The 25,392-nt window shown below is 37.8% G+C and overlaps 1 protein-coding gene across 1 annotated transcript in view; it reads right to left on the bottom strand.

Annotated features, from left to right (window-relative positions):
- Positions 1-4,292: 4,292 nt before the first annotated feature.
- Positions 4,293-25,392, bottom strand: part of tbc1d24 (TBC1 domain family, member 24) — a 44,096-nt gene continuing 22,996 nt past the window's right edge. The window contains exons 3-8 of the mRNA XM_043711483.2: positions 23,649-24,693; positions 11,822-11,980; positions 11,633-11,696; positions 11,149-11,244; positions 8,622-8,886; positions 4,293-8,027 (exon numbers count right to left, since the gene is read on the bottom strand). Of these exons, the coding sequence (XP_043567418.1) occupies positions 7,873-8,027; positions 8,622-8,886; positions 11,149-11,244; positions 11,633-11,696; positions 11,822-11,980; positions 23,649-24,610 (1,701 nt within the window). The 5' untranslated portion in view covers positions 24,611-24,693 and the 3' untranslated portion in view covers positions 4,293-7,872. The remainder of the gene's footprint in view (positions 8,028-8,621; positions 8,887-11,148; positions 11,245-11,632; positions 11,697-11,821; positions 11,981-23,648; positions 24,694-25,392) is intronic.

Below are 25,392 nucleotides of genomic sequence, written 5' to 3'. Positions count from 1 at the left end.
TCTACCTGTGACTCTACTTTCAAGGACTTTTGAACCTACACTCCCTAGGACCTTACCATTAAGGCTATAAATGCTGTTAGAATTTGCTTTCCCAAAATGCAGCACCTCACATTTATCTAAATTAAACTCCATCTGCCACTCCTCAGCCCATTGGCCATCTGATCAAGATCCCATTGTAATCTGTGGTAACCTTCTTCGCTGTCCACTACAACTCCAATTTTGGTCTCATCTGCAAACTTACTAACTATACCTCTTATGCTCACATCCAAATCATTCATGTAAGTGATGAAAAATAGTGGACCCAGCACGGATCCTTGTGGTACTCCACTGGTCACAGGCCTTCAGTCTGAAAAGCACCACCTTTTACAAAATACTAGAAACTAAATAATTGTGATCTAAGGATTCACATGGCAATTTAAAAAAAACAGCAAGACAAATGGCTAAGATTGAGAAACCATGCACAGCAGGTTTGACAGTAATAATCAGGAGAAAAAAACAAAAGAAGAGAAGACCCTACAAAAACAGCACACATCCTGAGTTAGGCTCTACTTGAGGCACTGTGACTGACCGTCTCTCCACCCCTCCCGGGTCCCAGTGACTGATCCTCCAACTCCCTCCCCCTACCAGGGGCCCAGTGACTGACCTGTTCCCAGCCTGTGGTCCATTATATGATAGATTTGCAGAAGATATTTGATAACGTAAGTACAGTACAATACATCCACTGGATTCCCTTTAGCCACAGTACATTTCACTTCCTTAGAGAATTCCAATAAATTTGTAAAACATTGTTTCGATTTCAGAAAACCACATTAAATACTTTAACCTAAAGTATCTTACTATGATGTATTTTAATAGCTTCTAATATTTCCATTAAGACAAATGGTAACTGGCCTGTAGCTTCATTTTTGTTGTCCTCCCTTTCAAAAAAATATAAATCCTTTATTCAATCTTCCAATCTAATGGAAACACCCTCAATTTTCTTTTTGAGGGGAGGGGTGAGTGGGGAGTGGAGAATGTTGAACTTTAAATCCACGAGCTGCTTAAGACCATAGGATGAACTGCATCAAGATCTAGGCACTTGTCAGCCTGCAGTTCCAACTCAGTGCCACTTCTCTGATTGTGATTTACTGAGTTTCTCTCTCCCTTCAATTTTCTGATCTATTACCATCATGGTGACTTATTTGTATCCACTATTGTGATGACTAACGCAAAATACCTACTTAATTGCTTTTTCTCATTTTCAATCAGCAATTCTACAGTCTCACTTCCTGCAGGACTATTCTTTTCTCTATTCGTTTCTCCTTTAACTACTTACAGGAATGCTTACTATTTGTTTTTATATTTTGGCGCTCACTCTAATTGCTCCTTCCATACTCAATTTTGTTTTTTAGATATTCTGTCCAATCTTTTGATCTGCTATGTCTTTGCACTACAATTATGCACTGTTCCTTTTGGTTTGCTACTATCTTTAAAATTTCTACTGAACTACAGTGGGTGCATCCTTTGGAACTTTTCTTAATTGTTGGAATGTATCTATTCTGAAATAGGTCATCAAATGTCTTCCACTACGTCTCTATTGATCTATTCTTTAATCAGCTTTGCTTTCATAATGCACCTTTTTCATAGTCTCCAACTCACTCCTCTCTCCCTCAAACCTATGTAAAGTTCAAACATATGATTATTGCTACCAAGGGGCATCTTTACTTGAAGATCATTCATTAGTCCTATTACACATGCTGCCAAAGGAGATGACAGAAACACATACAATAGCAACATTTAAGAGGCACCCTAACAGGTACAGGAATGGGCATGGGATATAGGGGTATGAACTGCATAGAGGCAAAAGGATTTTAAGTTTAGAAAGGTGTCATGTGTCAGCACAGGCTTCGGAAGCCAAAGTGCCCGTTCCTTTGCATTTTTTTTGTAATAGCAGGTCTAGTACAGCCAGGTCTCTTGTTGATTCCAAGACATATTGTTCTAAAACATTATCCCATAAAACCTTCTATGAGCTCCTTATTTAGGATATATTATCCCAACTTTTCCAGGCAATATGTTGAGTAAAATCCACCATGATAATCAGTATTTTTCTGACAAGCACTCATTATTTATATTCCCGCCTTCCAATGCTATCTTGTAACAGTTTTTCCGCAACTAATTCGAATTGAGCCTCTAGTTCTTCTGCTAGGTTTTAAATACTACCTACATTCAGAATAAGAGTCTGCAGTTTTATCCTTTTACAGGATACTCTAAATTCTAGTCTTATATATTGGTTGACTTTTAGATTCAAACTCTCTACCCTTTCCTGTCATGGTCCGTATTATCATTTCCCACATCAAAACCCAAAAAGTATTTCTCTTTGAGCAAAGAGACCATGGGTGCAGGTTAATCATTCCTTGAAGATGGAGTTGCAGATAGACACAGTAGTAGAGGCGGTGTTTGGTACGCTTGCCTTTGTTGGTCAATGCATTGTGTATAGGAGTTGTGGCTGTATAGGACATTAGTGAGGCCACTTCTGGAATCCTGTATACAATTCTGGTTACCTTTCTATAGGAAGGATGTTGTTAAATTTGAAAGGGTGCAGAAAAGATTTACAAGGCTGTTGCCAGGAGTAGAGGGTTTGAGTTTAGGGAAAGGCTGAATAGGTTGGGCATTTTTTTCCCACCTGGAGTGGAAGATCTATAAAAATTGGTAAGAGTCAGTGTGGATACGCTAATTTCTTTAGCCTTCTGAGAAAATAGAAACATTGGTGTGCCTTCCTGACCATAATGTCAATGTGGATGGACCAGGATAGATTGTTGGTGATATTTACTCCTAGGAATTTGAAACTCTCAACCATCTTGTTCCATGTGGTTTACTGGTTAGCAAGGTTAGATCACATGGGACAAGGAAGACCTGGCCAATTGGATACAAAATTGGCTTGAAGATAGGAGGAGATAGAGGGCCTGAAGATGGATAGGTAGCAAATGTACCCCAAGGGTTAGTGCTTGGACCATTACTTTTATGATTTAGATAAAATAGCTTGGATATTAGAATATAAAGTCAAATTTCAAATTTGCCATTGATTTCAAAAAGTGGTGGAGTGGATAACAGTTAGGTTGATACCAATCAATTACATCATGGAAAGGTGACCAGAGTGGACAGTCTAGTGAAAGACATCATTTAAAGCAAAGAAGTATGAGGTAACACACTTGACAAAGAGAATAAATACAGAATAAATGAAATTTTTAAAAAGATCACAGGGATAGAGATACCTAGAAATTCAAGGGAAAAGGTCATGCAGAGCAAATAGTTAGGAAAACATTTAGGATCTTGGGCTTCATAAACAGAAGCATTGACTATGAAAGCAGAAAAGATATGCTGAAGCTGTATACAGCTCTGGTTAGGCCACAAGAGTACTGCATCCTGGTCTAGTCGCCACACCAATAAAGGGAGCAGTGGATATTTACTCTAATAGCTTCAGCTATGAAAGATTTTGGCTACAAGGTGCAGGCAAGCAAAGGCTGAAGACAAGGCTGAAACCTTGTTTGATCTATGTTGAGAGGTAGAGTAGATTGGGCCCTGTTTTGCAAGTCCAGAACAAGAAATCTCAATCAGAAATGATGATCCATTTAGAATGATCCATTTAATTCAAAAGGCTGCAGATCTTTGGAATTCTGTACCCAAATTCCTGTAGATGCTCTGTGTGTTCAAGACAGAGAGACTAAGAGAATTAAGGGCTGTGGGGATAGCACGAGAAGACGGAATTGAAGTTTTGAAAGGTGCAGCAGGTTCACAAGGCCAAATGTCCTAGTCCTGTTGTTGTTTATGATGTAAAGAACAGATAGGTTTGTAACAACAAAGGTCCACTGGGTGGTGCTGTAGAATCTCAATGAATCTAGAAGAGTACAAGAGAAAGACTGTAAAAGAGCCCCTCTCTGCACTACCACATTACATTTGTCACACCACACTCCTCCATAGAAAACCATTGAAAGCCTCCCATGACAACCTCATTTCATTCCATCACCTGCTCTATCTCACCTCCGCCCCTATCCTGCCTACCCTGCCAACCGACCCCCTCCCCCCAGCCACATCTCCTCGCCACCCAAACACATACAACCAATATCTTCACTCCTGATAAAAATGGTGGCGTCTAGAGTTAGGTTTTTTTTCAAACCAGCACCAGTCCTCATTTAGGACTTCACCCAAATGGACTTCAATTGTGTTCCACTACAACTAATTCGTGGAACACTCAGAATATTATAAACTAAAGAGCCATTCCATCCACACACACAAAAGATGCAATACAAACAGGACACACTGGATACATATTTAATTACATCTTGTAAATTAATGACACTTTTCAAGATTGCTTCCAAAACTGCTGCAATGACATGAAAAAACACATGACACTATAGTGCTTTACATACCAAAATACACTAGGAATTTTACTCCATCGCTGTACACAGCTCTTGCACTTAAGAACCAGAACACAAGTCATCAAACAAGTTAAGGGAACAGTACAAAAATCCAGGCCTGGTTTAATAGATATGAGACCTTCAAAGTTCAACATACAATGACAGAATAAGTATATGTTGATGTTAGCATGAGAGTAAAACATTTCATTCAAAATAAACAGACAATCCATTTTCAGCTGATTCTTTTAGTTTTTGTGGCTGGCTGGGACAGCAGGTAATGTCATTGCAGATTGAGCCAGATGCACTTGGACTGTAGACCACCCAGAGTTGACCATCATATTCTTTCCATTCATGGTGATAAACAATGACACACCTTCACAATGTATTCGGATCCCTTGCATTGATATGATTAGCTACAGAATGGTACGTGTATCAGTAGTTGACACTGTTGATGTTACTGTCGCACTTCCGTAACAGCTGAACCAGTCAAGCATGCACAGTGCAGATGAAGCTTAGAACATTACAGATCAATAGTTCAAGAGAAATGCAGGCAGCAGTCACTTTTCCGTTACTGTATCAAAATATGGCGTAAAGATTGTGCAGCAGGAGTTAACAGACCAGCAAAAATTGGGGACAGCACACTTCCAACTAAAGTTATCAGCATTTCTTCATATAAAACTATACGTTTTGTCTGACTTAAATTATATGAATTCCATATAATTAATATAAATTCAGTATTATATGTATACATGTAATACAATGTACTTTAAAGGTTACTTTCACAATAGCATTAAAATCAGATTGACCCACAGACACACTGCACATTAGTTACACTGAAACAGAGTGTCTTGATAGTAAAAGTCAACCATATGTCCCTAATTTCTCCCAGGCACCATGCTCTGTGCTCACTCCTGACACTCTGCTGACAGCTGCATGGTTTCAATGGCCCATTACATAGCAAACATCCCAGAATAATGCATGGTTTAAAGTTCCTTACATCAAATTTCTGAAGATATGGTTCAAAAGATTAAAAAAATGTATTGCACACTTCAATGAAATGAACCCTAATCGAAGTTAGGGATTAATTACATTGCACTATAGCTCTGAAGATTTAGAAACTTAAGCAATAAAGTTTGAAATTATTTTAACTTAGTTCAACTCAAAACTGAGCAACACAAAATACCACCAATTCATACTGTCTCTAAAATGTTAGTTCTGAAACTTAATCTAAACTCCATTAACTTCAAATTCTATAACTAAAAATGAAACTGGTCACTCAAACAAAAAAAAATTGATGATGGGAAGTGCTTAGTCTGGAGACTGCTGGCTAAGCAATGTGCCTAGAAAGTGCAATTTCTGCATTACTGTACATTCTCTGTTCAAGGGCAATGACCACAGCCAGCTGTCACTCTCTTCATTAGATCAGATGAAAGTTACTTCATAATTAAAGCGTGACTCAGTCTGTAATGAAGCCTCAATTGTTTATTACTCTGATTGCATTTCATGACCATATGACTACGTTCAATCAGTTTGAACTGTCAATTAGTGGACCACCGTTTGAGCTTTGGTGAATTGTGTTCAATCTAACAATATTTCTGTGTCCAGTTTTGAAGGAGCAAGTTCATCAACACACTGCAACTGGACACCCATTTTTTTTGTCTTAGCATTCTGGTATCTCGATGGCACCATGGGGAGGTTTTGCATGGCCTACAATCCAAGAACCAGCCCCACTGGGCACTGCAAATGAATAACTCACTAACAAGAAAGAAACATGCGGCCCTGAAATTGCACTGTAAATATTAATGCACAAATATGTAAGAACATTCTTCTATCCAACATTTTACAGGAGTCAGTATATTGTAATCAAGCTGTTAGTGAAGAATTTCCTACAAGCACAATGTCCTTAAATAGTAAGTACACAGTCAGCTATATTTAGCTTCTAATTTGTTATAGCTGATATCTCAATTCATTTTTCTAGAATTGGCAGAAGTGGGGAATGAATTGGAATTCTTAAAATGTAAAACAGGAAAAGCAATATTTTATATATATGTAAACTTCACTCTGAACTGGCATATTTTAAATATCTGTAAAACTCCGAATATCTCCTTTAAGTTGAAAGAACGTATGTGCCATGAACATTATCCCATGTGCAATAAAAATTCATACCTACCTGATGGTGCAAATTACAATTCACTCCACCATGGTTAGGTACAGCAAATTTCCAAACTAACATGGATCTTTCATAGTCAAGATATGGAGCTAAAGGATCAAGGAGACACTGACACTATTGTATGTAAACAAACAAGCAGCTGCTTCTGAGAATTTAGCATTAATACTGAGTATAATTTATACTTAAAAAGTTATATACTTAGAATACTGCAAAAGAAACCCTTCATTGTTATGTACACTTCTGCAATTCCACTATATATGTTGAATTTTAAAAATCAAGTTAAAAGATATGCAATGCCAGATTCCCTGAGTTAGTAGCTTGGCCACACAGGCCAGAGGTACTAGCTTCATTCTCCAGCCAGGGCAAGAACTAAACTGGGCTAAACTGATACAAAATGGATTGTCCCTTAACATGGACTCTCTACATCTTTGTGGAATTTAGAAGTTGACCAAGCTGGCTGAGGATATAACTGTTGCAGAGAAGGAATGAATTCAGTTTGAAGCATGTAAAAACCTGTCAAACTACTTGCCTCCTCAGAAAGTCGACATCTGAATTGATAGTGTGAGGCTTTAAAAAGAAAAACGTGCAGTCTGTTCTATCAATTTCATTTTGCTTAAAAAGAGCAACATAAATCTATATTGAACGAATGTGAAACAAACAAGAGTCTCTGGAAGCTGTGCATCAGTCTGTACAGAGTGCTAAACCAATTAGATTAAAACAAGCACTTCTTCTAACACTGTGTATAGATAAATCTTCTTTTGTCTGTCACTTCCCTCTAATCAGCAGCATTATTCCAAGTATAAGAGTTGGATTTTGTCTTCACTGAAATAGACTTGAGATCATCAGTGTGTCAAAGCTGGGCGTTATGATCTAATGGTTTGCAGAGCCGCAAGGGAACCTAATTTCCCATCATAACATGATAAACATATTAATACATTTAATTTAGAAGTATTAGAATGGCATACTAGTTTTCAAAGTTTAGCAGAAATACTGAGTTACTTTGCAGGACAATATAGCTTACTTTCTGAGAGATATACATGGCTGAAATATTTGCTATAGCTGGTGCATGATTAATGGAATTCAAGTCACAAACATATAAATGATATAATCATGAAGATTTGGTCACTGCCTCCTCTCCATGGGTTGTTTAATTTTCCTACTCCCAGATGGTTAAAGGTTAAAAATAATACTGTACTAACAGAAACAGGAACTGCCAACTTCAAAGGAATCTAGTTCACTGGACAACACCAAAACTGACCAAAACGAATTGGTGTAATTGAAGAGAATCTTAGAGACAGAATAATGTCCTCAATTAGGCATGATGTTCTGAAAGCCCCAAACTTCCAGTACACTAATCTGGAAAGTTTCTGAACACAGAGGAAGATTGTCAAAAGTACTGGAGTGCCCTGTTGTGCCACGGTTCAGGTTTCCATCGATGTACAATGCAGGGCAGCTGCCACCACCTGTTGGAAAGGTAACAGCAATAGCTTAGTTCTGCTTTCCTGACAGGATTAACAAGGATAAACCTAACAGGCACCTTACTTTGTTATGCAAACAATTCAGTGGCTTTGGCACGAGGATATTTAAAACAAAAGAAAAGGTTGTCATTTCATGTGCTTTTAAGACTTATCACTTCTGATTTGATATTCAATTGCTGACAATCCTTGGTATAAAAATATCTTTTGAGGACAGCACAGAGTAAGAAATCACAGATTTGGTTTTCTTTTCCTCAACTCTCACCTGGTGTTAGCCTGGTTCAGTTGATAGCACACTCATCTCAGACACAAGTTGTGGTTTAAAGTTACACTAGGGACCTAAGCACAAAACCTAATGCTGGTGTTCCAGTGTAGTAGAGGGACAGCTGCATTATTGGAGGTGCAATTCTTTTGGATCATCTATTAAATGAAGGCTCTGTCGGATCGCAAGTGAGCATACAAGATTCCCTGCCACTAAAAAAAGTTCTCCTGCATCCTGGTTTACCTATCTACATATTGTGTACGTTTATAATATAGCACACACACATATAGCTTACTTCTAACAGACACAGGTTTGCTCACCAATTATAATGGATTCTGCACTTCCGGCCATGAACATTGAAGTAGCTTTGGATGTCAAGTTGAAATGGCGTGTGGCAAGAAAGGGTGATAATCTGTCTGATGGCTCCTCAGATGAATTAAGTAAACTCTGCTCCAGGGGGATTTCTGTACCCAAGATACCAGGCTGCTGTGGTGCCTCTGGGCAAGCCTCCCGAAGGCTTTTAGAAGCTTCTATCTCTGGATGTTTAATGATAACCCATTCATATCTTTCCATTTCGGGTTGTAGCTAGAAGTAACAAAAATCAAAACAGCATACAATTCAGACACAGGAGACAATCTCAAACAACATTCTGATATGGCTAACAAATCAGTTTCTTCATAAATATACTGCTGAGATACGATTATTTCTGGTAATGCTGTACAGCAGAAGAATGCTTTTGGGGAATTCAGAAGTATTTAGAATTGGCACAAGCCTGCCACATGGACTTGAATCAAGCTTCAAAGACTGGCAATAGGAAATGGTAAGGTTTTGAATGTGCTGAAAGTGATTTAAAGTGTAATTTTTCCAGTTCTCTAATGAGGTTAATAGATGACTAGGACAGGACTAACTGTGCTGATTTTTTTTTAAAACATTCCAATGGAAGAACAAGTTCTATTTAGCTTTACAAAACTTCAAATTGTTAACTTCGAGATGCTTTATTTTGTATTATAGGCACTATTTCAATAAATGAAAACTGAAACAATCTTTTGTGCAAAATGCTTAGATAAAAACAGATTGCAACGTCATACTAGGTTACATAATATGTTTAACCATCTCCTGCCTTTCCCCAACCCTTCCAGAAAAGTGTTTTTGTTGAAACTATGATGTTATTACAGGACAATCCAAATCCCAGACTGAAATCTGGCTTGATATTCTTTTTTTCAAATTAGTGACGGGTCTATCACTGAAATACACGCTCAAATGCTGCAGATCTGATTTTAAAAATGAAAAAGTTTATTAGGCAAAAAATAAAGTAGACTAAATCAAGCTACTTATATTCAATATAAATTGAAAGATTTTGAAAAACTGTACAACCTCATCTATCCCACCATCACTGACATTATAGTACTCCAACACCAGGAAAAGTTCTATTCTCTATTACATCTGTGTTTAACTTAGCCTGTTTATTTCAATTCCCAGTCTTGAGAACTTGACAGCCTCTTCCGGAGCATCCATAAACTGAGCTTAGATTTTCTTAGCTTCAAATAAACTCTTCAAGGTCCTAAACCAAACACTCATGGTCTGGAACTGTTAAACTAGAACTCCTACACTGGGGTAAGCCCTTTCCTAACATTTCTGAATCAACTTCTTTCTCCAGGAGAAACACAGTTTCATATATGTAACTTCAACCAGATTTTCTGAAAACTGAAAAAAAGCTTTCCAAGCTATGGTTTTCCCCCAAGCCAAAAACAAAACAAACCCCAATTCTAACTGAGAGCAAGCTAATGCTCTTTATTGTTTACTCTGTTCGCTTGTGAGACTCTAACATAAATAAATTCCCATTATCAAGACAGGGACATTCACTCTCATACTGGTTTTTAAAGAATTACAGCTCTAGAAATACGGATAAGTTAATCATTAAATTCCCTCTCATACACAGACCAAAACACATAATCCAAACTCAAAAATATTAAACTATATAACATAAATCACACATCTTACGTCACAAGAGTAGCTTAATCAAAGAGGGTTGTTTTTGACAAACCTCTATTCCATTTTCTACAGATAAGATCTAAAAGAAAGGATCACTGGTAAATGAAATGCATTGTAAAAAGCTTCAGTGCTAATTACTAGATTAGGCCAGGACGTTGGGGGGGACAAATAGCTTGACAGTTAATAGCAGCTGCTACAGCTGAAAAGATGACACACTTGGGATGGCTGTGTGTGTGTGTGTGTGTGTGTGTGTGTGTGTGTGTGTGTGTGTGTGGAGAAGAGTTGGTGGTGGTAGTTTCAGTCCCAGTGTATATTCAAGTCTCAGATAGATAAAATTCTTGATCAGTAAGGGAAACAAGGGTCTTGGGGAAAAGGCAGGAAAGTGGGTATGAGGAGCATCAAATCAGCCATGATTTTATTGAATGGCATAGCAGGCTCGAAGGGTCAAACAGCCTATTCCTGTTCCTAATACTTATGGTTTTAAAAGCTGGTATAGCTCATGGTTATGCATGTCAAAAACAAAATGGCATTTTGACCAAAATGAAGTTATAAACATTAAATATGCATACCAATAATGATTAGCATTCCACAACTTAGCCATTATAGAAAGGAGATACCTCCAGGAAATTATTTTCCGCAAGGACAATCTGTTCTTTAGAAACAAGTAATTTCTACAGCACATGTACACAGACCGTGTGATAAAACTGATTTGTCTACAGTTCTCCTTCAGTGAACACTTGCTGTTGTCACAGTGCCATTAATGTGCCAAAGGTAAGGCAATATAAATTTCTGGCCTTTCAGTAGTAAAATAGCCACAGACAATGCAATATTAACCAGCAGAATCCATCAAAATACCTTAAACACAAAACATTCCCCTGTGCCAAAATAACTTAGCTTGTTTCCTCCTTGCCTCCGTTCTATCCAATCTGTTGACAGGTAAGCACCACAAACCTGTTAAAGTAAGGACAGAGTGACAGTTTCAGGCAGGATAAATTCCATGATCGATTTTCAGATTAGGCCTTCCCTGTTATATTAATGCTAAATAGGTTCTTCGAGATTCTTTAGTTCAACCTCATTAAGATTCTCATATCTACTACCATTATACAGAAAATCTTTCAAGGCAATTATTAACACCTGGCATAAAATTAGAACAATAATTTGTTCCTATAATGGTTGACCTGATAATTCCCTCCATGTTATGTAAAACTTTTATATCTTTTTAAGATTTTTCACAGCCACTCCCATTGTAGCTGTTGCTCTCTTTTGCAATTCAACAAAATAAAAAAATGCATTCAGTTACACAACAAAGTTTTCTAATTGTGTTAGATACATAGCCTACCTCAGCGTCAGTTGTTTTGATGAGAATGATGGTTGGTTCATAGCCTTCACAGCGAGCATAAAATCTGAAATGATAGAAAGATGTGCAAGTTTTTCAGTTCGGACAGTCATTGAATAGAAAAATTAACCTGGTTTTTCTTTCTCCACAGATACTTGCTAACCTACCAATTGTTTTCTTCTTGTATCTTACCTAGTCAGGCTATAACCATCATCTGAAGTAGTAAAAATCAACATTGGTTGGCACAGGGCAAATCGCTCTGGGATCCAGGACCAAATTTCTCTCATCTCCTTTGCACTGACAACTTCAGATTTGAAATTTTCAACATTGACTGCTAGATGAACATTATGTCTGCAAGAAATTCATTAAAAAATCAAGAAAATACCCAAAATAAAATGGATCAGACTTCAGTTATGATAATAAAAAGCAGAGAACAATCCAGGGTCCCCAGAATCATAATTATACTTTAAGTGTGGCACTCACCTCATTACATACAAGTCAAACCCAAACAAAAAAACAGCAATACCATAATGTACTGGCATTTGCCATAACACCCCTCCATTCACAACTTCTAATCAAAACTGATGCTGTTCGTTAGGGATTTTATGTATCAGTGCAAAACACTGAAGAATCATGTCCCTGGACCATAGGTTGCATCCTATGACTTTTTTATTTTAAAAAAATGCTACAAATGTAGTGGATACAGTGGTAATAATTGTCAAAGAATCCTTGGATTTGGGAGAAGTCCCAGAGGTTTGGAAGACTGGAGAATTGGAAAACTGCTAACACAACAGCCTTAATTCAAAAAGGGAGACCAAAAAAAGATAACTATAGGCCAGTTATCTTAACATTGGTCATTGGGAAAATGTTAGAGTCTAGTATAAATAATGTAATTTAGAAATACACAAAATCAAAACAGTCAGCATGGATTCATGAAGGTGAAATCTTGCCTGGCAAGTTTATTACTGTCCTTTAAAGGTGGTAACAAAAAGGCTAAATAAAGGAGAACCAGTAGATACTATTCTTAAATTTCCAAAAGGTGATTGATAAGATACTGCACATTAGGTTACTTAATAAGAGGTAAAAACAATGACTGCAGATGTACTTAATAAGAGCCCACGGTGTTATAGGTACTGAACTTTCATAGGTAAAGAATTTACTAACTAATGGAAGACAGATTTGAATAAGAGAGCACTTTCAGCACAGTAGTGCAACAGGGACCAGTACTGGGACCACATTTATTTACTACATATCAATAATTTGAGTGATAGAAGTGAATTTACAATTGCCAAGTTTATGGCTAACAAAAACAAACAGAAAGGCAACTTGTAAGAATGACAAAATGAGGATTTAGAGGGATTGACAGATTCAGTAGGCTAAAATTTGGCAGATGTAATTTAAATGGGGAAATATGAGGTTATACACTTTGACAAGAAGAACTGAGGCTCTGAATATTATTTAAATGGAGAAAAACTGGAGGGATTTGGGGTCATTGTTCATGAATCACCAAAATCCAGTGACAGTAAGTATCCAATTTCCGCAGGTAATAGGGAAGGCAAGTGGACTGCTGGCTGCCGTGTCAATGAGAATAAAAATAAGAATGTCTTGCTAAACTATATAAGACACTAGTCAGGCCACAGAGTACTGTAAACAGTTTTGATCCTCTTATCAAAGAAAAAGTATGCTGGCATTGATGGTTGTTCAGAGAAGGTTCATTCAGTTGATTCGAGATAAGGAAGGATTTTGTTGTAAGGAGGGGGAGTTGGACTTGTACTCAATGGAGTTTAGAAGAATAAGGGGTGACCTTATTGAAACATGATATTCTTAGAGGGCTTGACAGAGTAGATGTGGAGATGTTGTTTCCTCTTGTGCAAGGATATAGGAACAGATAGCATAATTTCAGAGAAAGAGGTCATCCATTTAAGACAGGAGGATTTTCTTCCTCTCCAAAAAATTCATTGTGGTCATTGTGAATATTTCAGGCTTAGATTGATAGATTTTTGTTTTAACTCGAGGGAATCAAGGGTTATGGGGAAAAGCAAGAACATAGAATTCAGGTTTATCAGATTAGTCATGATCTCACTGAATAGCGAAGCAGACTCCAAATGGCCAACTTCTACTCCTCAATCTTATTATTTTTATTATTTCATAATAAAATATTTATTATATTTTTCAAAATCCTTAATTTTGATTGATATACTGTTCCTGTGATGAAGGACAATCAAATGGACTTTTTAAAAACGCTGACAGAAGAAAACTTTTCTTTGAATTCCACATTTCTACAAAGATAACTAGAAACACAACCATGTTTTAACAGAGGTTTAATTAAAACAGCTTCTGACAATGACATCAAGCCATATGACCTGCAACTTTATCAGGTCAAATACAAACCAGTTCCGAACATCATACTTAATTTATATGCCCAGTTTCACTGCATCAAGTATAAAATTTAATGTCACATTGATATTCTCACCTTTGCATTACACAATCATATTGCATCTGGAAGGGAGCTCTATAATAATGTCTGACATGCATACCGTTTTATCACCTGGTAAACGGAGGAAGAATAACCAGATTGCAAATAATACGTGCTTTTTACTCTCCTGTGCATCACATGCCCCTTCCAATGGCATAAGCCTTGCACATAACATAAGATTCTCTCATCAATACTAAATATTACTACTTCCTGCATGCATTGTAACATAGTACTTGCATATTAGTAGTCTCGTACAATTTTTATAATTACTTGTATTTTTTAAAGCTACGATTTTTATTTTCTGCCAGCATTTTGTTTCTATCTTCCCTCGCTCAAAAATCTCCACTAATCTGTAATATTCTATGCATTGCAGCCACATTGCCAATTTCCTTGCGTTAACGTTTGCTTATTTATCTTTTTTTTCCCTGCTCTGTCATTTCAAGATTGGTAGATAGCGATGAGTTACGAAGAAAATGGGGATTAACAAGAAAAATGTTCAAGGCATTGTGTTACCTCTGTTAAGGCTGATTTTCAATGATTTTATTGAGATGTGGCTGTCAGTAATGATAATTGTGAAAATACAACTACATGAAATGCTTACTGCATGATAATCTTATGCACACTGTCTAAACACAATGGGTTGAAAACCATGGCATCTGACCAAGACATTGGGCACATGATGGCTTTCATAGCATTAGGTGAGGTGGGGACGATAGAAGCAGATGGTTGAGTGAACTTATACAATGGTCACACTTGCATTTTTCTTTTAGGTGAGAGAACTGGGACAACCCTTCAGAACAGTGCCAATTAATACTTCACTGAAAATGGGTCACCGTCACAGATACACCGGCAGAATAAAGAATGCTTGAAATCAGTAATCCTGTGATAGGTGATAAACTGGAGATTTTGCACACTTGTAAAACAGAAACAACTTAGAAATGATTAGTTGTTTGTACCATACTGTTCTACCATCCAAATTTAATTCCCCCATACTCACATTAGGAACAGAGGGTTTTGCCTATTTCACACTTATAAAAGATCAACGTGCTTGAGTGCACTTTCCAGTGAAAGTCAGTACAGGTGAAAAAAGTAGACACCATGACCAATCTGTGGGGGTTTGCTACCTCAGAGGCAATGCAATCAACAGTAAGCTGTACTTCCTGAATTAATTATCAAGTAGACTGATCAAATCAACCAGCCAGTTGTTAAACATGAATCTTCTCAGTCTGTACTGCTCACTATACTTCATGCAATGCATTTGGAATATTGTTACTAATAAGACATTAAACATCATTTTGCAAACTATTGCTAAGAAAAAAGGTTATTGGATGTGTATAGGTGTGGGGAGGGTCAATGGGAGGTAGAAAACTTCCCTGTGTAGGTTGTGCGCTTAAACCCACACAGATCCCAAATTTTGTGAAGAAAGTTCTTTCTATAGCCTACCTTCGTCTGCAAATTGAACATTGAAGGCGTAGTTTAACAGGAACAAATTTGGATGTCAAAGAGCACAGGTACAATGATGAAGGAAAAAAAAAGAAACAGCAATCAGCGTAATTCCCACATCCCAGAGAAAAAGAGCAAGCTAAAACTGATAAAACACAAGAATTGTTACTACATGCTAAGCAACTAACAAAACCTTAAAGATAACAACAGAAAAAAAACCTGGAAATACTGAAATCAGAGTTAACATTTCAGGTCGATGACCTTTCATCAGAACTAGGAAACGTTAAAGATCGACTTTGAGCAAGGGCTGGATAAGGATGAAGGAAGGCATGAAATGGGTAGGAGACAAGAAAGACAATGACAGAAGAGTTAGTCCTCCAGGATCCAAAGGAAATATTGATGGGGTAAGAAAAGAAACAAAAAGATGTGCCTGCAGCAATTGTACAGTTACCTAGAAGCAAAACTAGGGGCAAAGATTATGCTAAGCAAACAAAACAGTTTATAGTCAGAAATAAAAGCAAATTACTGCGGATGCTAGAATCTGAAACCAAAAAAAGAGAAAATGCTGGAAAATCTCAGCAAGTATGGCAGCATCTGTAAGGAGAGAAAAGAGCTGACGTTTCAAGTCTAACTGATCATTTGTCGAAGCTTTGACAAAGGGTCAGTTAGAATCAAAACGTCAGCTCTTTTCTATCCTTACAGATGCTGCCAGACTTGCTGAGATTTTCCAGCATTCTCTCTCTTTTCGTTATTGTCGGAAATTGTTGAACTCAACATCGAATCTGGACGACTATAAAATGCCTAATCCAAAAAATGAGGTGTTGTTCCTCAATCTTACATTAAGTGTCACTGTAATATTACAATAGGGCAAGGACAGATATCTGAGTGACAGCACAAGATGAAGTACTAAAATGATCAAGTACTGAAAGATTGGTGTCAAACTCACACTTAAAACAGAAGTGGTCTGTGAAAGTCACCTAATCTGCAATTGGTCTCCTTAACCTAGGTGAACACATTTCCTATTCTAATGGTAGGTCATTAACACTGTTTTTCTCACCATTAACACAGTCTGATCTGAACATTTCCAATATTTTGTGTTTTTATCTCAAATTTCCAGCATCCATAGTATATTGTTTGTCGATTAAACAAAATCGTAATTTGAGTAGCATCTACCCTGGCTCTGTGCACAAGAGTTTCTATGGAACTATTCAAATTACTCTCAAAAGGCAAGATCAGTTACAATGAGAAGGACATTGTCTTTACTTTTGGCACTGCTCAATTTCAGCTTAACACTTTAGCAATAATGAGCAATTTCTGCTTTTGTGTTGAGAACCAATCAATAATGTGGAAACCATCAAAATCCCACTGGCTTTCAGAAAGTGACAATCTGAAGAAAAAAAACATTTCAAAAAAGGGAGAAATTTTAGGTTTGTTACGTTATGAATGTCTACTGCTACAACGAACCTTCAACTTTAACATTCAACATAGCGCATTGATACAAAAGGAACCAAAGTCAGCTTTGCAAAGTAATTGAATGAGCAAGCCTCCTTCACGAATTCCTTCTTGAAAAGAAAATGGAGCATAAGTATTATGCAAGATCTCAAAGACCTCACACTCACTCCGACTTTTTTTTTAAATAACCAAAGAACAGCATATGTTTAACAGACTGCTTAGAAGAAAAAGAATGCTTTTCGTCAAATTAATGCTGAAAACTATTCAAAGCATGCTGGGAAGCAAAAAAGGAAAATCCCGTAAAGTAATCTCTTCTGCTAATAGGAGAAATCCATTGGCTGTCAAATGGCAGAGCAGGAGGTCTCCCAACAACTTAGCAGGCTCCAATCAGTTCATCCAGAGCAGGAGAAAGGAAGGGTGCATTGAAGTCAAACATTTGGATTTACGAATCCTCTAAGGTGGTACCTCAGCCAGCAGGATGGCAGAGGACAATTTCCAGCATGTTGCAAACCATGAGAAGGATAAGTCACAATGTGCTGAGCTACAGACAGTTCTTTGATTTAGTATCTGTTTCTTATTTTGCGAACTGCCCAAACAATACAAAGCATCAAAACCAAAGTCTGAACCCATGAGCAAAATACAAGCTAGTTGGCAACAGGTTTAAGGCAACTGGATAAACCTGCACATTCAGGGCATTTGGTGGAGTGCAGTTCACATATCCAAAGGGACTTAAACTAAATAAGATAAAACTAATTGAGATGGTTACTAATTCTTGGCAACACCTGAATCTGGATTTGAACTATATTTGAAATATATTTGACAAATTACTGGTAGCCCCACACTATATTGTCTTTGTTAGCGTGCTCAGTCAATTGCTATTCCATAAAGCTGATGTGTTTCTGCAGCATCTTTCACACTCTCAGGACAAATAAACTGCTTTACAGCCAATGAGGAACACCTTGAAGCACATTCACTGTTGTAACGCAAGAAACACAGCAACCAATTTGGGCATAGCAAGCTGCCACATAAATATGATAACGATCAGATATTATGTTAAGTTGATTGAGTGATAAATATTGGCTATGAATTCCAGAGATTTCCTCTTCTATTCTTCAAAATAGTGCCATGGAATCTTTTAGGCCCACCTGAGAGAACAGACAGAGCTTCTATACTCCACTTCCAATCTGAATACTATTTCGAAGGAAAGTAAGTTCAGAATTTAATTTGCTTTAAATTGTTTAATTAATAACCTAATTAACATTACCATATTCCTGAAAAACCTTTAAACTGCTGTATTTCATTAACTGTGCACAGAGCTAGTGTACATGGACCAGAGGGAAAAAACATAAGATTTCTGGAAGCAACAGTTAATTCTCATATCATTCAATATCAACAAAGTTGCTAAACTGAAATTTCAAGACGTGTCCAGCAAAGTGATTTATAATGCGATTGGCATTATCTTGTACCATTCTGTGCTAAAAACTTAGTGGGCCAGATGCAAGTCTCAATGCACTGTTTCATCATCAAAAACTTGTGACCGATCTATGCCAGACTGGAGGTGATAGTTACTACTTTGCTGGCTGATAGCATAATATTCAGAGTTATCATTTGTTTCAAGTCATCTTTATTGTGTACAGCTTGGCTTAAAATGGTTTGCACTTAGACACAACCATCATGCTAACATTGGTGAGAAATGTCATCCTTACAGTACAAAATGTTTCTACAAGTTTGAGACAAAACATAAGGGAAGTTTGTCATATCCATTATTTGGGAGTTTTAATCTAGATTCTGACCTGGAACTGTTTCCTTCCCGAGATAGATATCACTTGGTTTTGTGGATGTAAGTTTGCTCAATGAGCTGGAAGATTCGTTTTCAGACATTTCGTCACCATACTAAGTAACATCAGTGAGCCTCCGGTGAAAGTAAACTGAATAGAAAACCTTGCCTTTTTTTTATTCATTCACGGGATTGTGATCATTACTGGCTAGACCAGCACTTATTGCCCACCCCCAACTGCCCAGTGGATAGGTAAGAGTCAACCACACTGCTGTGGGTCTGGAGTCACATGTAGTCTATGTAAAGATAGCAGTTTCTTTCCCTAAAAGGACATTAGTGAACCAGATAGGTTTTTCCTGACCAACAATAGTTTCATGGTCATTACTAAGCTCTTAACTTCAGATTTTTATTGATTTAAAATTTCACCATCTGCCATGGCGGGATTCAAACCCTGGTGTCTGGATTATTAATCCAAACAGTAATACTACTAGGCCACTGCTTTTTTTGTAAGCAAAAAGCAGCTTTAGCACAAAATAAAATGATCACAGGTAAACAAAAAGTGCAATTCCTTTGTACACAATACATGAAAATGAAAGTTAAAAATCATAACACCAGATTATAGTCCAAAAGGTTTATTTGGAAGCACTAGCTTTCGGAGAACTGCTCCTTCATCAGGACAACCACCTGATGAAGGAGCAACACTCCGAAAGCTAGTGCTTCCAAATAAACCTTTTGGACTATAACCTGGTGTTGTGTGATTTTTAACTTTGTCCACCCCAGTCCAACACCAGCACCTCCACATCATGAAAATGAATGGGAATTCAGTACTAACTGCTCAGACGGGGCTAGTATTCTCAAAAATCACAAATAGGAAAGTGGGACGATTTAAAAACAAATAGTTGGGGCAAGGGATCAAATATTGAATGTGATATATCAAAGAGCACAGTCAAGACAAGAAAGGAAAAAAAAACTAAAGAATGCACCAATCAAGATCAGATGTTACAAAGATAACAAAAAGACGAAAAATACTCTGCACCTGGATGTATGGAGCACTCAAAGTAAACACATTGTGTGCTTTATTAACAAAAGTTATCTGCTAGTCATTATGGAAATGTTAATGCCAGAGAAGTATTGGGTCCTGATTATTAAGATGTATATGACATCCAAGAAAAGTAGGATGCCAGGTTAAAAATGGAGGGGCATTGCTCATCAAGATTGGAGTTGGTGTAATAGGTACAGATGACCTTGGTTGAAGAGATCAGGATGTAGAATTAGTTTGGATGGAGATGATCAATTGTAGTGAAAAAAATTATTAGTGGCCCCCTAACAGTAACCACAATGTAGGGCTAAGTACAGAAGAAAAAATATTGGGTGTGTGGGGCAAGGGACAATAATCATAGGTGTCCTTAATCTATGCACAAACTGAAAAATCATATTGGTGGTAACAGCCTGGATGCAAAGTTCATAGAATGCTTTTGAGGTAGCTTCTCAGTGGAGCACAATCTTACTATAAAGAAAAAAACTCAAAATAAAGAAACCATCATCCATAGTTAACTAAGTAGGGAAAAAAAAAAAAGATGTAAAGGTGACTGCAGATTAGATGACTGATCAGAATTATAAAGTAGAGAATAATAAAGATTAATCGGGGGAGAAATTAGGAGTGTAAGAGGAAGTTAGCTAGAAACGTAAAAAAGAAAAACAAGTACTTAAAAAGTAAGGGAGTAATTAAAGTAATTGTTGGTGCTCTAGAAAGTGGAGCTAGGGAATTTATAGCAGATAAAGAGGAACAGTGGATTAAATTAACCAACATTTTTCATCTCTGTTTTCACTAGAGGATGCAAACATCTTTCCTGTGGTACAGAAAGTACCAGAAAAAAATTTGAGGGACTGAATTATCTTCACTTGGACGGACAAAGATTAACTAAGGATTATCAGCATGGCTTTGTAAGGGGGAGATCACATGTGACAAAATGATTGAATTTTTCGAGCAATTTGCTGGTGTGATGCAGTTTATGTGGACCTCTTGACAAAGTCTCACATAGCATACAGGTTAAGCAGCTAAGAGCCCATGGGACCCTGAGAAATTTGTCAAATTGATTCCAAAATTGCCTTAGTTACAGGAATCAGAAGTTGGATGATCGAAAGATGTATTTGTGACTAGAAGCCTGGGTCCTTTGCTATTTTGTAGTGCACATGAATGATTAGACAAGAATGCAGGAAGCATGATCAGCAAGTTTGCAAATGACATGAAAATTGCAAAGTGGTAAATAGCATGGAGGAAAGTCTTACACTACAGGACAATACAGGTGGCTCAGTGGTTAGCACTGCTGCCTCACAATGCCAGAGATGCAGGTTCAGTTCCAGCCTCGGACGACTGTTTGTATGGAGTTTGCATATTCTCCCAGTATCTGCGCACTTTTGCTCTGGGTGGAAAAGCTTCCTCCCACAATCCAAAGATGTGCAGGTTAGCTGGATTGGCCATGCTAAAGTGTCCAGGGCTGTGCAGTTTAGGTGAATTAGCCATAGGATATGCAGGATTACAGAGAGTACAGTAGAGGAACGAGTCTGGGTGGGATGCTCTTCAGAGAGTTGGTGTGGACTTAATGGGCCGAATGGCCTGTTTCCACATTGTAAGGATTCTATGATTTTACACAGTTGGGCTGAACAATGGCACATGAAATTTAATCCCGACAAAAAAGTGAGGTAATGCGTTTGGGAGGCCTATTAAGGCAATGGAGTACACATTGAACGGTAGGATCCTGGAAAGTATAGAGGGTCAGAAGAACCTTGGTATGCATATCAATAGATGTTTGAAGACAAGAAGATTGGTAGATGAGGTGGCTAAGGCTGCATAACAGATACTTGCCTTTATTAATCAAGGTTCTGAATACAAGAGCAAGTAGATTATAAAGCAGCTGCACATAATATTAATTAGGCCACAGCTGGAGTCCAGCATCTGGACACCACATCACAGGAAGGATGCAAATGAACTAGACAGACGAAATTTCCAACAATTTACCTGGGCTGGAGCAATTCAGCTATACAGAGAGACTAGGTAAGCAGAGAAGGCTGGAGTGGTGAGGAATTGAGGTCTTCAAATTTCAGACAGGCACAGACAGGAACTGTAGAGAAACTTTCCCTCTTAGTACAGAATAACCAAAGACACAGGTTTAAGGAAAGGGGCAAGAGGTTTACAGGTGATGCATGGAAAATATATTTCACAGTGTGTTCTGGGATTCTGAAACTCACTGACTGGAAGAATAGAGGAGGCAGGAACCCTGAAGACATTTAAGAATGGTTCATATGAGCACTTGAGATACCAGAACATAAAAGGTTACAGGCTAAGGGCTGGAAAAATGGGATTAGAATAGATGGAAGTCAGATGGCCCATTGTGCCAGGGACGGTTAAAGGGCATTTTCCCATGCTGCACGGATACTAACTCCATTCCAGTAACAGCTGTAAATCTGGAGATGCATGGGAAAGAGGAACTTGTGGATAGTACTCCTTCCCTTGTGACAGTAATACGCAAAACGTAAGCCTCTGGGTCTGGGCATTCTTCATCTTAGGGCCTTAGAAAAAGGTGCCCTACGAGGTGGTAGGTGTGTTGGCATTAATTTTCCAAATTCCCTAGATTCGGCAAAGATTTCATCGGAATGTAGCAAATGCAACTCCTCTATTCAAGCAGAGAAGCACATAGAAAACAGGAAATTGTAGGCGAGTTAGTTTGACATCTGTCATGGAGATGGTGTTAGAATCAATTGTTAAAAGTTTAATGGGCACTTAAAGTTATATTGAGAAAAGTCAACATGGTTTTGTGAAAGGGAAATCACGTTTTAATAATATCAGTTCTTCTAAAGATCAGCATATGCTGCAGATAAATGGAAGCCCTGTAGACAGAGTACTTGGATTTCCAGATGGCAGTTTAAGAAAATAAATGGTGTGTGTGTGTGTGTGTGTGGGGTGTGGGGGGTGGGGGGGTGGTAACATATCAGTGTTGCTTGCTTTCTATCAATCAGTCAATCTGAATGTGTACACAAGTGGCGTTTTGTTGATCAGCAAGTTATAATGAGCGGAGTCACAAAGGGGTTTGTGTGGGGGTCTAAAATCTTTTACATCAATTACTTGGATGATGGGAGCAAAGGGATGGTAACTAAAGCAGAGGATTCAAAGATGAGTCGGTAGTATGTTGCAGAGATGGGTTTGCAGGTTTAAAGGGGCAGAAGGTTTACAGGTGATACGAGGAAAACCTTTTTCACAGAGAGTTCTGTGATTCTGAAACTCACTGAAAGAATCGAACGGGCAGGAACCCTGAAGGTGAAGCAAGTGGTTAAAACATCTGACAGAGAATAATGTGGAAGTGTAAAGTTGTTCGTTTTGGCAGGAAGTATGAACTGCAGAATATTATTTATATGAATAACAATGTGGAATGCTAATGTGCAGAGGGATCTAGGTACTCTAGTACACAAATCAAAATGTTAACACACAAGGGCATAATCAAGGCCAGTAATGAAATGCTATCTTTTATTAAAAGAGCGATTTGATGGAATCATATAATTATACAGCAGCAAGGTGGTGTGGGGGAGGAGGAGGAGATCGGTGACAGGGAGTTTTTTATAATTAAGGGTGCATATTAGTTGCAACTCTGCAGCTTTATGAAAAGACTTAAGATTGCATAAATTGTCAAAGACAATCTTCAATATCAGTGAAGGAAAAAGGATTGAATTTCATTCCAGTTCCCATTAAATCAAAATCAACCGATTAAAAAGTTGTTTAAAAGGTGAGAAAACATTTAAACAGCGAGTTATGCATAAGAACACATTTTTTCCCTAAGATCCCATATTGATTCCAGCCCTAAAATATGTTCAATCACCTCTTTTGATTTACTGTGATGCCTTTTTGCTTCAGTGCTTTTTCATTGGCATCGCGAAGCAAACGGATCTCCTTCCTTGAGAACAGGCGAATAGAGAACGCTTTGTCCAATAGCTTCTCAATTGGGACATGGTCAGCAATTCCTTGAATGAAGTTCTGGATATCAGTTCGAATGTCAGCAGATTTTTCAGACTGCCTGATTCTGACTTTTCGGAAAAATTTGAGCACAGCCAATGCTACCCTGTAAAGTACTTTAAATCCTTCGACAAAGAAGATATCTAACACACGGACTGCATAGTTAAATGGCAGGTCTCCAAAAATCCATCGTAGCCAATTAGAGTAAACCTCCAGGACATCCTCTGAAGCACTCACTATTAGCTTGTGGGCACCTTGGCAGTATTTGTTGGCTAGATCTCCAAAGGTCATACAAGAGGACTCATAGGCAAGGAAGGTTTGATCTATGAAATGTTTTGTACGGTCGTTACAAGCCAAGAGCCGGCACACCTTCTCAAAACAGTCTGCTTCATCAGTGCTGTAATGTAGGAGCAGTGCTACAATGGCTGGTAGCACAGGACAGAAAGAGATGTCTGGAAACTGGTTGGAAATACAAACCACAATCTTCCTAACTGCAACAATTCCATCGGTGTTCAGACAATAGTTTGGTACTGCACTACCATTGACAAATTCCGGCATTGGCAGAGTTGAGGCATTCTTTTTTCCTGTGATTTTTCCAACAATATCCTTGTACACCTCAGCATCAGGTGTCACTGTCCTGCATGAGACAGCTTTGATAATTTGTTCATAGATTTTTGTTCTTAAAGAGTGGCTCTTTGACCAGTAACCTTGTCTTGCGTACTGCTTTAACAAGTTGCTATCTATGCGGGATGGGACCACAGGACTATCCTTCTCCAGGTCAATCATTTTGTCCCAATCCACAAACTGTCCACTCTCCATGTAAGACATAGCTCACTGATCCTTTTGTTTCAATATTTGAGAATTGAAGGCGAGGGGGCAGAATTTGATCCTCAAGGTGCACCTGTTTTTCACTGTTAGACAAAAGACATCACAAATTAGTATTTTACAACCATTACAGCTTTAAGCATCCAAAAGGACATACTCAAAGATTGAAACGTGAACTAATTGGAAGATTTTGTCATAGCTTTTTATCTTGCATTCAGCAAGACAATTTTCAAGAATTCCAATTTAAAGGGAAAACTAGCATTTATGCTGCATGATTGGGCTGATTAGTTGGTAAGCAAACTCTGATTGGCAGAGACATTACCATGTAGAATGCCTTAATAAATCGTAATTGACAGTTAATTGCAAAGCTGTGTTTAACTTTGACAGGTTAACTCTGATTAATTTCTCAGGGAAATATCTGGACTAGTCAATAGTTGTCAATCTTGTTGAAACTACACCTGTTTTGTAGTTAATGGAATTTTGAGAGCATCAAATTGCCTGCAATGTTTTTCCAAGTAAAATGAGGTGCAATACACTTCGTAACATCTTAGTGAAATACAATCCCACAGACATTTCACCTCAGAACCACCCGAGTGTAATACTGAAATACAAAGAAGTGCCTATATTCATACACAAACATACAAATCAGGTGTAAGCCATTCAACTGCACTAGCCTGGGAGACCACTTAAAAAAATCATGGCTGATCTGATTGTACATTTAAATCTATATCCCACCTACCCTCGATTACATTTCATCAGAAGTATGAATGGCAACTAAATGAACA

The sequence above is a fragment of the Chiloscyllium plagiosum genome, unplaced genomic scaffold, assembly GCF_037043375.1.
Source record: "Chiloscyllium plagiosum isolate Xiang-an unplaced genomic scaffold, Cpla_swu_hap1 HiC_scaffold_20, whole genome shotgun sequence".
Classification (NCBI taxonomy): Eukaryota; Metazoa; Chordata; class Chondrichthyes; order Orectolobiformes; family Hemiscylliidae; genus Chiloscyllium; species Chiloscyllium plagiosum.
The sequence above is the reverse complement of the archived record's forward strand: the minus strand, read 5'-3'. Positions and strand labels throughout refer to the sequence as shown.